Consider the following 13,272-nt stretch of genomic DNA (forward strand, 5'->3'; position numbering starts at 1 on the left):
TCTCTAGATCTGCATGCATCTTCCTGGCTTTTTTAGGGAATGCAGGGCTTTCTCACAATTCCTTTTTATTATTTCTGTTATTATTAGGGTTTTCATGTTACTACAATAAAGCAGAACAATCCCTTATCCCTGCCCCCTCTACCCCCAGTTCTCCTTTGTTCCTCCCTCTGCTCTTGTGCTTTTCCAGTTACAGCATTTTCATTTCTGATGTTCAGTTGTTTGGTGTTCGGGTTTACATTTTCAGATAAGGATATGGGCCAATAAATGTCAGTGAAGTTTGGGGTCCCAGATTAACAGTTGTTCAGTTAGAGAAGTTTCCATCCCTATGTTGTGCTCCCACTTCTTCAGGTTGTGAGTATTTTTCTGTGAAAGGTTCCAAAGCTGTGTTCCCAATTCTCTTGGAAACTAGACTTTTTATGTAGTTTATAGAGCAGCATTTTCTCATAGGCAGCTAGCTGTAGGAGAGGAGGTCTTGTATTCAGTTTTCCATATTTGGTGTGATCCAGCCTTTTCAGTGTTGGAGGGTTATGCATTTTGCTGCCTGTGTGACTTAGTGGAACCATCTATTCTGTATTTTCAATAATCCCCAGGTATGTAGCCAAATAGGATGTTGGTACCTCCAATTATCAGGAATTTGTCCAGGACCAAATGAATTCCATTCCCAGAAGGTTTTGATTATTGGGTAGCTCCATAGTTGGTGGGTTAGGTGGGCTGCTTACTTCTCCAGCAGTCATCCATGGGTGTAATGCTCAAGCGTTTAAGACATGCCAGTGTTCAGTGGGCCTGGAGGAGTGTTTGTTGTTGTTGGATTAATCTCAGTCCAATGTCATGGGTGAATAGTTTAATGCCACTGTACATAGGACTTTTTCCCACTGTGCAGGTGTTAGGTGGGCTTCTATTTCTTTGTTCCGCTTGTGTCTAATTGGGTTAAGATTGAGGCTCAATGCGTTACATATTAATGTGTATAAGCACTTAATTGAGTTTTCTCAAATGTGAAGGTATTCTGTTTGCAGAAGATATGGTTGCACTCAGTGCATCTGGGACAGACTTTGCTTGAATTCTCAGAATTGCTAGGCGGCTGCAGGAGGAAGGTTAGATTTTTGCAGAAGTGTCCCAAAGGTTTTTAATTCATTATTCCATGTTATGATCTGTGATCTGTCCTCTCCCAGATCAAGTTCATATGTTTTATGGAAGTGCTTCTTTTTTTAGGCAAAGTTATTCAAGTGTTTTCAAGAGTGCTGTATTTCTGAGTTGTAAGAGTTCTGTATTCTGGTAGGCTTGTTCCCTGTTTCTTTTTCAATGCCAAAAATACCAGTATTTCACTCCCTATATTACAAATGTCTCAGCAAACACAAGAATTGCATTTACTGTCTTAGCAGCTTGTGAGACCTTATACAGTGCATTGTTGAATTTCATTTTTATTATGCCAGCTCATGAAGTCATCCATCTCATCCACATAATGCCCGGATTAGCATCACACCAAAAACATGAATGCTTGGTATATGTGGGAATACCTGAAATGGTTTCTGACTCGTGTTTTAGGGTTTTATTGATGGGTTGTGCACTGGGTCTGTTGACAGGCACTATCGAAGTTAATTACCATGGAATGAAGGGAAGTGGAATTGTACCAGTCACAGCCTTGATAAAGGCATTCCAGGAAAGCACTTAAAACGATATATGGAGGCAGGTTATCAGACCATTGCTGCTCTTTGAAGCTTTGGGCCTCTTCTTCATTTTCTGTGACCCATAGGTGAAGATAGCTTTTTGGTTTTAAAAGTGTGTTAAAAAAACAACACTAATGAGACTTGGATAGAAGCATGATGTATCTTTTGATTTGTTAATCGTTTCCTTTATGCTCAAACTAGTTGTTATAGGAAACGTGTGTCTGTTGCCAATCCATCTCTCCCCAGCTGTACCTACGGAAGGAAAACACATGAGAACAATGCGTTCTGTCTCCACTCCACCTCATTGTGGGAGATGTGGAGGCACCAAATGCAATGACTTCACATCACTTATCTTTCACTTGAAGTTACTGGGATGTCAGTGGGAGGAGATGCTGGTGCAGCAGCTGTCTAGTTTTAAGGTCACGTACATTAAAGAAAAATGTATGGTACCAATCATTAGAATGTACTGAACTGATACTCACTAAGCATAAGTGCATATGCATTTCTTATAAAGAAAAAGAAATTCTGAAAAGGTTGGGAGACTTTTCTGAAAGCAGATGTTCTGAAGTGACCCTTTAACCAGCTTCCAGGAGTGTTCATCATTGACCTTTCAATTCACTACTGTAATTTAAAACCTTATGGTTTGTCTGCCGTGTCATTGACAGTCTGGCAAAGCAGTTTTTCCCACTGCTTAAAACTCTGCAACTTTTGAATTGTGAATGCAATGAGAAACATTTCCTGTTTGTTTATCCAGTGCTGTGTCTAATTAAGTATTCTTATTTTGGCATTTTAGAATTTCAGAAACTGTGGAGGAGTGTTCCTGTGGATTCCATGGATGAAGAGAAGATAGAAGAGTATCTGAAACGCCAGGGAATTTCTTCCATGCAGGAGGCTGGACCAAAGAAAATAGTAAGAAAATTGCCACTTTTCCATGCTTCGCTCTAGTGTTGAGTCAGTTAAGGAGAACTTAATCTGGACAGAATTAATGCTTTGTTACCCTTAAAACAATCAGGTTACAGGACAACAATCAGTATTTGTCTTGCAACTAATAAATGAGGTAGTTGTCTTCCGCTTCTTCTCCCCAGGGCTCTTTGCCCTTCTCCTACCATTAGGTATGCTTGCCTGAGATCTGGCAAATGGTTACAGCAATTTGATCCCTTTATGGACTCAGTAAAATCCATTCTTTTTGCATGGTGCCATGACATTAGGGTTAGGCTTGATTATAATATTAGTGCTGGGAACTTTTAAAGGTTATTCCTTATTTCACTATACCCGGGTCAAAATGTAACATTTCTTTCATCCATGTACAGTCCTCATTTTGTTCAAAATCATTTATTATGACTATGTTACCATGTACATACATAGAGGTTTAAAGGAGAAATAATGAAGGGAGTGTGTTCAAAAGCTTTGAGCAAAGCACACACTTGTACTACCCATCAGCACACCTTTATGCATCCCCTCCCCTTTGCACTTTCCTTTCAAATCATGGAGGTCTGAAGAAGTGCGGGGAATTTGAAGGTGTGGTCCCACCCACCCACTAGCTGATGTATGACATCAGGGGTGGTGTGGGTGTGACTCCCCCAAAATGGCATCCATGGCCAAATAGGGGGTAGCCTGGAGGGCCACGATTGGTCTGCAGTCCAGAAGTTCCTCATTCCTGCACTAAGTCATGGTTTAGTGTTGGTGTGTTTCTCAGGCAATCAAATTCATGGAGAATTGATATTTCAACTTCCATTAGCCATGATAGGTAAAAATAAATTGTCATGTTCAGTGATATTGTGTTTCTGGTTATCAGGAGCCAGGGCATCCATCAGAGATAAGTATTACTGTCATGCCCTGTTTGTGAGCTTCTTGTTGTTGTTTAGTCGTTTAGTCGTGTCCGACTCTTCGTGACCCCATGGACCAGAGCACGCCAGGCACTCCTGTCTTCCATGGAGTTTTCTTGGCAGGGATACTAGAGTGGCTTGCCGGTTCCTGCTCCATGTGAGCTTCTTAGAGGTCCCCATCTGGTCACTGCTGGCAAGAGAGGATGCTGGGTTAGATAGGCCTTTGGTCTGATCCTGCAAGGCTGTTTGCAGAAAATGTTTTAACAGGATTATGATTATTCCTTATTTTTCCTTTTAGGCTCCAATTCAAAGGAGAAAGAAGCCTGCTTCTCAGAAGAAACGGAGGTTCAAGACTCACAATGACCATTTGGCTGGAGTTTTGAAGGATTACTCTGATGTGGTTCCAGGCAAGTAGAGGACCTTCTGGAAGAAACAGTCGTGAGCTTTGATGCAGATGCTTAGTAGCTCTGAGGGACAAGTGTCCTGTGTATAATGTTAAGTGGTTCTACTCCCTCCCAGTCCTGCAGCAGCCGAGAAGAACCAGCTCTTGAGATAAAGGATGAACTGTTCATCTAGATTTATCTTATTGGCTAATATGAACTTGGATCAGAGCTGTTCACTGTCAATAGACCTCTGGTATTGGAGTTAAATATATTCAGCATGTAGTGCCAAGGTTCGTATTCACCATTTAAGTCTTCTTTGAATAATTTTTGGGGGGTTCTGTGGGTATTTTCTTTTATTCATCGGGGTTGACTTAGAGATAAAATGGAGTGTTTGTTTTATCTCTCAAGGAAACATGTTTATAATAAAATACTAGAAAGACAAGGCATTTCTTTTGGGGTATATTTCCTTGCCTGTTAACTGAACTACAATAAAAGCTGATGCTTTCTATCTTGTGGAAATAAAAATGAGTGGGGGTGGAAGTGTTAGGATACAATTTAAAATGGTCCTCCATGTTCACAACGTATATTTTCATGGGTCATTCTCCTTATTTATTATTTCACAAAGACCCTGGAAACCTCCATTAATTTTTAGTACAGAGTTTCAATTGGTCACCTGTGCCAGCAGCTCCACTCAGATTATGGAGGGCAAGCAGTTTACTGGACTGAGTCATTTATACAGTTCAGCCTATGTTGGAAAGCTGCATCTCATATGCCAGGCAAAACCAATCCCCAAAATCATTTTGTCTAGAGCTTTTCCTGGTATATCCATGCTAATAGGTTTTTACATATTTTTATTTGTTTCCTACATTTATATCTTACATTTCCTCCAAGGAGCTCAGGGTGATTAATTACGGTTCTCCTTATCCTCATTATATCCACATAACAACCCTGCGAGGTAGGCTAGGCTAAGAGACTGGCTGGGCGAAAATCACCTGGAGAGCTTCATGACTCAAGCTCCAGCCTCCTCCTTCCATCTTAACTGTACTGCAAAAAGAATGGGACATGGTGGCATTCTTTTTCTTTTTCTAAAAAAATCATTGATCCACCTCAGGACTCAAATAAAAACTGTGTGTACGGAAGGTGAGGAATCAGGTATTCTTGCCTTCTCTAGCAATTTTTTACACTCTTCAGAGAGCAGGCATCCTCCTGTTTTGACAACCAATATACTAATTTAATGAAAGTCTGTTCCTTAGCTCTGTATTATTTGCAGTTTAAAACTGAATTATTTCAGCGTAGTATTTTAAGACTTAGGATATTGTGTGTGACTTTCTCAGAAGAGCTTGGTCTCTTCTCTACCTAATCATCTGACCTACAGCAGTTATGATCAGGAACATCTTGCCTGTTCTGCCTGTCGGCTGAGTGGGAAACAGAAATAAATGAAGGTAAGAGCATTTTGCTTAATCCTCCGCCCTAATTTACATAATTAAAATGAATAAAGTGTGTGTGTCCCAATCTAGAAAACCTGCAAGACAGTGTGGCAAAGCCTGTCTGTTCTTGCAGTTAAGATTGAGGATAGTGCCACTACCAGTTCTGACCTTAGATAAGGAATTGTCACGGGCAGTAATGCCACTTCAAATGAACTTACGGTAAAGGAGAGGCTTGTATCAGGCATGTATTCTTCGAGGTACAAAGGACCCAATCCATTTAGCTTTGAATGTTAAAAACTGGGCCTAGCGGTCTACAGCCAATCATAGATTCAACTTGCTGTCTGTCCCTAGCCACCCTTAAAAGCTTGGGCATCACAAATTGAGAGTGTAATTTTGGGAGTTTATTGGGTCGGCAATACAAATACTGATCTGTTTGATGCTGCTCTACAAATTGGTGTAACAGAAGGGTAATTTTATTTCCTCCCCTGATATTTATAACTATAGGCAAGGGAAGAGGGGGGAAAGGGAAAACAGAATAAAAAGGAAGTAGCAGCAGGATTTTGCATGGTTGCCTGAGAGAACTGACATGAAGTAGTTTGTAATGCATTTGATCTATAATTCATCACAATCCTTCCAGGCTTTTAGAGAACGGAGGAGAAAAAGGCAAGTGAGCTTAGACAAATTGTGTAAAGAATGCCCATTTGGCTTTCCCTGTCACTTTCTATAAGTGCAGGCAGATGGTGGTATGACACAGGGGAGTGGCAAGCTCTTGCTGCCTGCTGATGGAAAGGGATTCGAGGTTAGGGATAACCATGGAGATAGTGATGGCAGTGACATCCAATTACTTACAGCTGCATGGCTCACACGGAGATAGCTGCTAATATGCTGGATCGGATTCCTTGGTGTGCTGTTGCCTAGAGACTAGCAGCAGGCATATCCTTGGCTTGATTAAAAATAGGTGTTTTTCACTAACGGATGCCTTCAGTCAAGTTAGAATTCTTCTTTCTACTATTAGCAGTGCCTGGTACAACAGGTTACCTCTTGGTTTCAGAAGCTAGAAATTGGAAGTTTCATTAACAGTAACTAATATTAAGATGGGAAGAGAAAATTCACTCCTGAGAGAAGGAAGTGGCGTATGTGTAAGGAATGCTCATTCCTCAGCTAGCTTCCAGCCCCTTAAACTTCTTTAGGAGGGGAGCCTATGTAACATCTGGAACACATCAAGGGAGTGAAATAGGTGTGTTGGGAGGTGGGAGATGAGGTGGTTGACTTCAGCTATGCCAGCACAGCACCACTATTGACGTGTTCCAAGTTCCATTGGGCTGGCTTCCTGTATTTGTGACCCACCTAACTAAATGTGGCCTCCATTAAGTCTCACAGTTGAGAGATGTAAAATCAGACTAGTTCATGAGAGATTCAGGCACTGATTCCTATTGATGATTCTGCAGTATAGTTTGACAATGATACTTAGGCAGAAAGCTGTTGAGAGCGTTGAGTTAATAAGATCATGCTGGTGCCCACCATGAATGAAAGGGGGTGAAAAGAAATTGTAGAGGTGAGCGATTTTTCTGCATAGGGGAGATAACTTACTACTTCATATATATACATATACACATATATTCAAGGAAATAAGAGTTTAGCATTCCGTTCTCAGTTGCCAGATGACTATAGGAAACTCGTAAACAGGGCCTGAGTGCAACAACACCCTCCCCACCTGCAATTCCCAGTAATTGGTATCCAAGAGGCATACTGTCTCCGACACAGGATGTAGAACTCCACTATCGAGGGCATTATTCAATTTAAAAATGCAACAAAAAAGCATAAAAGTAAAATATGAAGTAAAAATAAAGCAGGCACTTAACTGCTTATTGAGAGAAATTTATGACAACAGACAAGTATCACTTGCTAAGATGAAGTGCTGGTGACAACTTGTGATGCCAGTTTTGATATCTCATGGCACAGAACACTGTAACTGTACATGGAGATTAATAATGGAGACTCAAGCATTGCACGTGTGCATTGCAGCTCATTTCATCCAAAGTGGTGGTTCATAGAGCCCTGACAGGGTGTTTTCAGATATTAGGATACTGCCCTGTGATGATTCCTGCTTATTTAGCAGGTTTCGTGTGGCTTCACATATCTATTAGATGCCTATTCTGCACCCATTTGTTTCCATGAGACCAGTTATCAATAGAATTTTCCATTTACTGTAAGTTATTCATTTCCCCCTGTACTATGAGACATGCTCACTTCCCCCTTGTCTGTGGTGAACATTTCACCAATTTATTAACATGCAATGCAGTCCTGACATTTTTGCTGGAAATAATGTTTTCCTCAAACAGGTAACCAGATAAGGAGACACTGTAACAGAGGCCACTGTTATTTAAGCATAAGTTATAATCATTGTTTCTTTATTTTTAGAAAATTACAATAGAAAAGTACCTTTAACAACATTTTTTTTAAAAAAACAAAACCATAAATTGGAAGCATCTTCTGTTTCTGCTATTGCCAATAGGAGGAGATATGGAAAAATCAAGTTTTTTGCTGACAAAGTCCAACACAATTCTGTTATTCAGCCACCCGCTGTCACATTTTAATTCTGTTCTCAAGTCTTCCATTTAGTTTTAAGAATAGGTTTTTACCTACCCCCTTTCCCCTGCAATTTTAAAGCCTCTGACTGCTTGACATTTGTCACTTGTATTCCCTGCAAAATACTGCATTCTCTTTAAGACAATGAAGTCATTTGTTCTCAGGAGAATTAACAATACTTGGGGAAGCCCATTTGGAAAGATTTAACCATATTAAAACAGTTTCCTTGTTTAGTCAGAACTACCAGTATTGTTATGGAAGTAACCGTATAGCTGTATCATGACTAGATTGCAAAGGAGGATAGGAAGCAAGAATCTGGCATGTGGAGCATATCATTCAGGAAAGAAGGAAGCTCATCTGTTGGAAGTTTTGTCTTCTACACCAATAAATGATCCAGGGGCCCTGGCCTTCTCTCCACATCATCATGGTACTCAGAGGGACTGGTTCACATAATCATCTTTTGACAACAAGGTCAATTCTAATTTTTATTTTTTTTTACTTCTCTGCCTTTTGTGAAGCAACTGTTTTTGTTACATCACTATAGACAGATATCCTGATTGACTGATTTACAGGCAGGTTGTCCAATGGTGCCTAAGTCATGTAACCAACTTCATTAGCAGGTCAGAGGACAGCATACAAGCTGCATTTACTCAACCCACATTTCACACCTGAAAATGGTGGCATGAATCAGGCTTGAGAAGGCAGATGACTAATCGAATCCATTGTGTCCACACCCCAGTTGACTGCACAAGAAATCCAAGTAGTTGCTCAGTAAGAGAGAGATGATCACATGCAAAATCAAGCTGGTACTCTCTCCCAATACCTCAAGGCATCCTGGCATTCATCTTGGCACTGGTGGAACAACACTTTATACAAAAGTAGGTACGCAGGGGCTGCTGAATTCCTCTATCCCAGAAATGTCTGTGTATAGACAGAGGGCAGACATCAAACTAATAGAACAATGGCGCTGAGTTGGCTCTTTTTATGTGAGTTTCACACAACCTGGCAGCCTTGCACACACATGGAAGATGTTAGTGGCGACATTGGAAGGTCAACTGTTGTATCCAAGTTTGGCACTTCCTAGAAAATCTGTACAGAAGAAGAGCCTTAGATCTGGATCCAGTGACAGAGAAGGCCTTTGGTTTTCTGCATGCATATGGGATAATGGCATGAAATGAACTGAAGCTTTACTGCTCAATGTTTCAGTCAGCTTCACAGACAGCAGCATTACCGGCTAACAACCACCACCACCTTAGCAGAACCAATCCTTCCTGTACATGGAGCAAAGGCATGCAAATGTACCCTTATTTCTTTTAAAACAAGTAGACTAGGAATGCTATGAACCTACTTTACAGAAGACATTTCCTCCGTGGCTCTGCCATTCAAGACTGGTTCCCATAGCCCAACTAGATGCTTTTCCTTCTGTCTTACCAAGGAATCCTACTGGTTACACAACGGCATGTTGGGAACTATGTGTCTGAATGAATACAGTATGCAGAGGTAGCTGCAGTCATTTTATTGTGATGACTGCACTTTTTCTAGCTGTTATAATTATGAAAATGGTCTTAGTGCACAGTAGAAAGCCGTAGAAAAAAAGCACATCTCCCCCATATAGTTTTATATCAAAATATGTGACCACAGATAAAATACAGCATAAACCAGCTGTCAGAACTGCCAGTATACTGCTCAGCACACGGTAATATATCCCAAAGTTACAAAGACATTTGCATATCTGATTGTCTTGCTTGATATAATTTGGCACAACTGGGAGAAGCACGTACCACAGGAATACTTCATATGTTCAACACACATCCTCTCAGGCTTCCTATCAGGATAGCCAAAGAGTCTATACAATTTAACAATACACTTTTTAAAAATCTGAACAAGATTTAAAAACATGCCTTGAACATGCAGCTTAAAAGGACAGGGAAAGAGAAATTTCAATTACACGCATTCAAACAGCCAAGAACGTAATCAGTGATCCAACCCAGCGTAAGATCTTTCTACTTAAAATGCTTAGTATAAAAATACTTGGTTCTCTTTGTTGCTTTGTTTGAAAATAACTTTTTCAAACCAGATGTTCAGCCATGCTTTTTAGAATTCGCACTCTTCCTTACAATTTTATACAGCATAGAAGAGGAAAACATTATTATTACTCAGTATTTTTACTTTACTTCTAAAAGAGCAGATGTGTGATAGAGGCTGTGGCAAAGTCTTGAAGGAATCCAACCTTGTGTGAGGTTTTTTCAAGCCTGTAAGAAAGGCAAGATGCATCAGTTAGAAAAAGGCAATCACAATCTTGGAACGATGAGAAAGTGGAAGAGTCTGTGGTTGCGCATGTACATATAAACACTTAGACCTCTAGGCGAGGGGGTTTCAGGCACAAGGCACAGGGCCCCTCAATAAGAACATAGGGATCACCTTGCTGAAACAGATGCAGTGCTGACAAGTAGGATACCCCTCCCCTCTATGGAATCTGCTAGTGGAGAAATTGACAGTTCTGCTCAAGAGCAGAACAGAACATTTAGCACTCAAAGAATAATGTGTGAGCACAGGGCACAACAGAATAGAAAGAAGGCGAGGGTGGATTAAATTATGTACAGGAATTATTAAACTTTCTTGTGTCGTAAGACCCTCTGTTTGGATTTGCACACTGCTTTCACTGTCAGAACAACCACTGTATGCATGGGCTCTGGTGGTGCCTCTTCCTGTGAATGCATTTCTCACTCCTTGGCGGTGAGAGAGGCATGCTTCTGACCGATTCCAAAGGGAAGAGCAACACCAAGTGTTACTGCTGAGCTCAAGCCAATTGAATTAGCAAGCTGCTATCTCAAAGCAAGCTTCAGTGCGGCAAAGTGTTTGTGGCTTGGGCCAGTTCATGGTCCCGCAGACGCTACGGCATAGCTGTCAACCATCCCTTATTTGGCAGGAAAGTCCCTTATCCCAGCACCGTGTCCCACTGCTGTCCCTTATTGATGATGTCCCTTAAATTTCCCGGGTTTCAAAGGAAGCAGCTCCTCTCCCTCCCTCCCTCCCTGCCGGCCAGGGAGGAGGGAGGCTCCAACTGTGTTGCTTGGCTGCGTTGCTCACCCAATAAGGAGTCTTAAGAATGACTGGGGGGTGGAGCTTGCATGCCTTGTGGCGATCAAATCGGCCGCGTTGCCTGGGGACTTGCCTTTGCTCAGCGCTTCCCAGCGGAGAGGGGACGGTGGTTTTCCTTGCTGCATCCCCTTTGCCGGGTTGCTGCGCTGTGGGAACCACCGCTTGAGGCTTCGTTTGGCTGCTGGCTGGGCTTTCTGCCCTTGGCTTGGATGGGCTCAGAAGTTGAACATACCCGTGCTTATTTTAGCTGCTGATCCCTTATTTTGGCTGCTGATCCCTTATTTTTCAGGCTGCTGGTCCCTTATTTTCAAATCTGTAAGTTGACAGCTATGCGCTATGGTGGGCCGGAGTGTGCACGCACACATGCGCAAACGCTATTTCCAACGTTCCTTCTGGCACAGAGGAGGCGTGCGCAGCTTCCCATTGGCTGCAGTGGGAATCTGGCCAGCGTTGCAGAAGGCGGTCCCCACTCTGCTCTGTGCTGGTTTAGTGCAGTGCGTGAGAGCTGACCGAGCGGGCAGCGGGGGTCCATGGAACAGTTAAACAACCCCTATGGGCCGCTTGTGGCCCATGGGCCTTTGGTTGCGAATCCCTGCTATATACTGATCACCCAGCAGCAGCCAACTGGTGGTTTTTCAGGGCAAGGTTATTTCCAGCTAGCACTGCCAGCTTGGTTATACACCAGGGAAGATGCATATAAACAGCATTTATTCAGCAGAGTCTCTTGGCTCAAAGTCAAGATGATCCAAGATGAAAATGGAGGGTCTAAGGCTTTTGGCTGCACTGCTTAAACTGTTTGGCCCATCAAATTAAAGTGTATTTTCACAACCAGGTCTTCACTTACCCACCACACTGCAAATTTGAAGATGGAGGTAAGATACCAGTAGCGACTTAGGAAGAACACATTAATACCCACAAGACAGATTGTAGCCGCCATCACACACCTGGTACCTGCACAACAGAAAGGTACATGCGCTGTCAGAAACATCAATGCTTCTTTAGAATGAAATAGGTAATATGACAAGGACCATCTCTAAAGATGTTAAAAGGAGATATGAAATCATGTCTTCAAATTGCAAGAGAGTAGATGCACAACTGCGTGAGGCAGTGGATGACAGAAGTGCCTGGCGTGCTCTGGTCCATAGGGGCATGAAGAGTCGGACACAACTAAACGACTAAACAACAACAAGATGCACAACACACAAAGAGTTACGTTACCAGAAATACTGCCACAATCATCATCTTAAAACTTTAGCATTGTATTCATCTGTGGGACAGTTGGTATTATTCCCCATAATGGATACAAAGATTCTTAATATGAATATCTCCTTATTGAAAAAAGTTGGTACATTATAGGATTGTTTGTTTGTTTGTTTGTTTGTTTATTAAACTTAATAGCTGCTTGTCACCCAAAGCTCTCCAAGCAATTTACAATAAAGAAAAATACACAATACATAGCCAGTGCTTTTTTTTCAGGGGGAACTCACCAGAAATCAGTTCTGGCACCTCTCAGGTGGGCACCATTGCCATTCTAAGAGAATGAGTTCCAGAACCTCTTTTTCTAGAAAAACAGCACTGCATAGGCCCTTGGATATAATTATATAAAATACATAGGGCCTTATTTCCCAGTGAGTACACTGACTGGACAAATGACAGAGATTGGATACCTTAGCTTCTGTGTTTAATAGTGAAATCTGAAGATTGCCTCTATCTAGGAAAATCCATTTATAATAGTGCAGGAGATTGGAGAGAGTTCTCAGCACAACCGCAACATACAAATCTGCTAAACCACAACAGTTGTAGCCGAACTAATTAGACATCAAAAATATAAGCAGCGGTTTGCCCTGGATCCACTGTGCTATGTGCATGAGGAATTATAATTTCAGGGTGAAAACCTACTGAGCCTTTACTCTTGATGACTTTCAAACAATGCTGACTGTACACTAGCAATACCACATTTGTCCCTTTGCTTCTTTTCCCTCCCTTGTTTTTTCTTTTCTATGACAACCTCAGCAGTGTTCAATTTTTTTCTAGCTTGAAAAGCCCCACTTTTGCAAATGACACAATAACAACAGTCCAGCTTAGGGACAGGGTTAGAATGCTCCTATGCAGCCAAAGCCACAACTAAGCTGGACTCCCATCGAATCCTTCCTCCATCCAGTGTTCCCAGTTGCACAGTAGCTTTATTAACAATGTTTTCTTAAAATGCCCCATTTTTGCTGAAGTTTGACCTGTTTTTCAAAGGCCATGAGAAGCCTCCCTTCACCCAATCTGACCAGCA

At 41.7% G+C, this 13,272-nt stretch overlaps 2 protein-coding genes across 5 annotated transcripts in view; one reads left to right on the forward strand and one right to left on the reverse strand.

The window, feature by feature from the left end:
• GTF2E2 (general transcription factor IIE subunit 2) overlaps positions 1-4,315 on the forward strand; it is a 29,863-nt gene extending 25,548 nt beyond the window's left edge. For all 4 annotated transcript variants that reach the window (XM_079959756.1, XM_079959757.1, XM_079959759.1 and 1 more), the window contains exons 7-8: positions 2,458-2,573; positions 3,789-4,315. In XM_079959756.1, coding sequence (XP_079815882.1) covers positions 2,458-2,573; positions 3,789-3,905 — 233 coding nt within the window. In that variant the 3' untranslated portion in view covers positions 3,906-4,315. The remainder of the gene's footprint in view (positions 1-2,457; positions 2,574-3,788) is intronic.
• A 3,375-nt stretch (positions 4,316-7,690) lies between these two features.
• Positions 7,691-13,272, reverse strand: part of RBPMS (RNA binding protein, mRNA processing factor) — a gene marked incomplete at its 5' end in the record, with an annotated part of 78,725 nt that continues 73,143 nt past the window's right edge. Inside the window, 2 exon segments of the mRNA XM_079959917.1 lie at positions 7,691-10,141; positions 11,836-11,942.

Source organism: Podarcis cretensis (genome assembly GCF_951804945.1).
Source record: "Podarcis cretensis genome assembly, chromosome: 17".
In the NCBI taxonomy this organism is placed as follows: domain Eukaryota; kingdom Metazoa; phylum Chordata; class Lepidosauria; order Squamata; family Lacertidae; genus Podarcis; species Podarcis cretensis.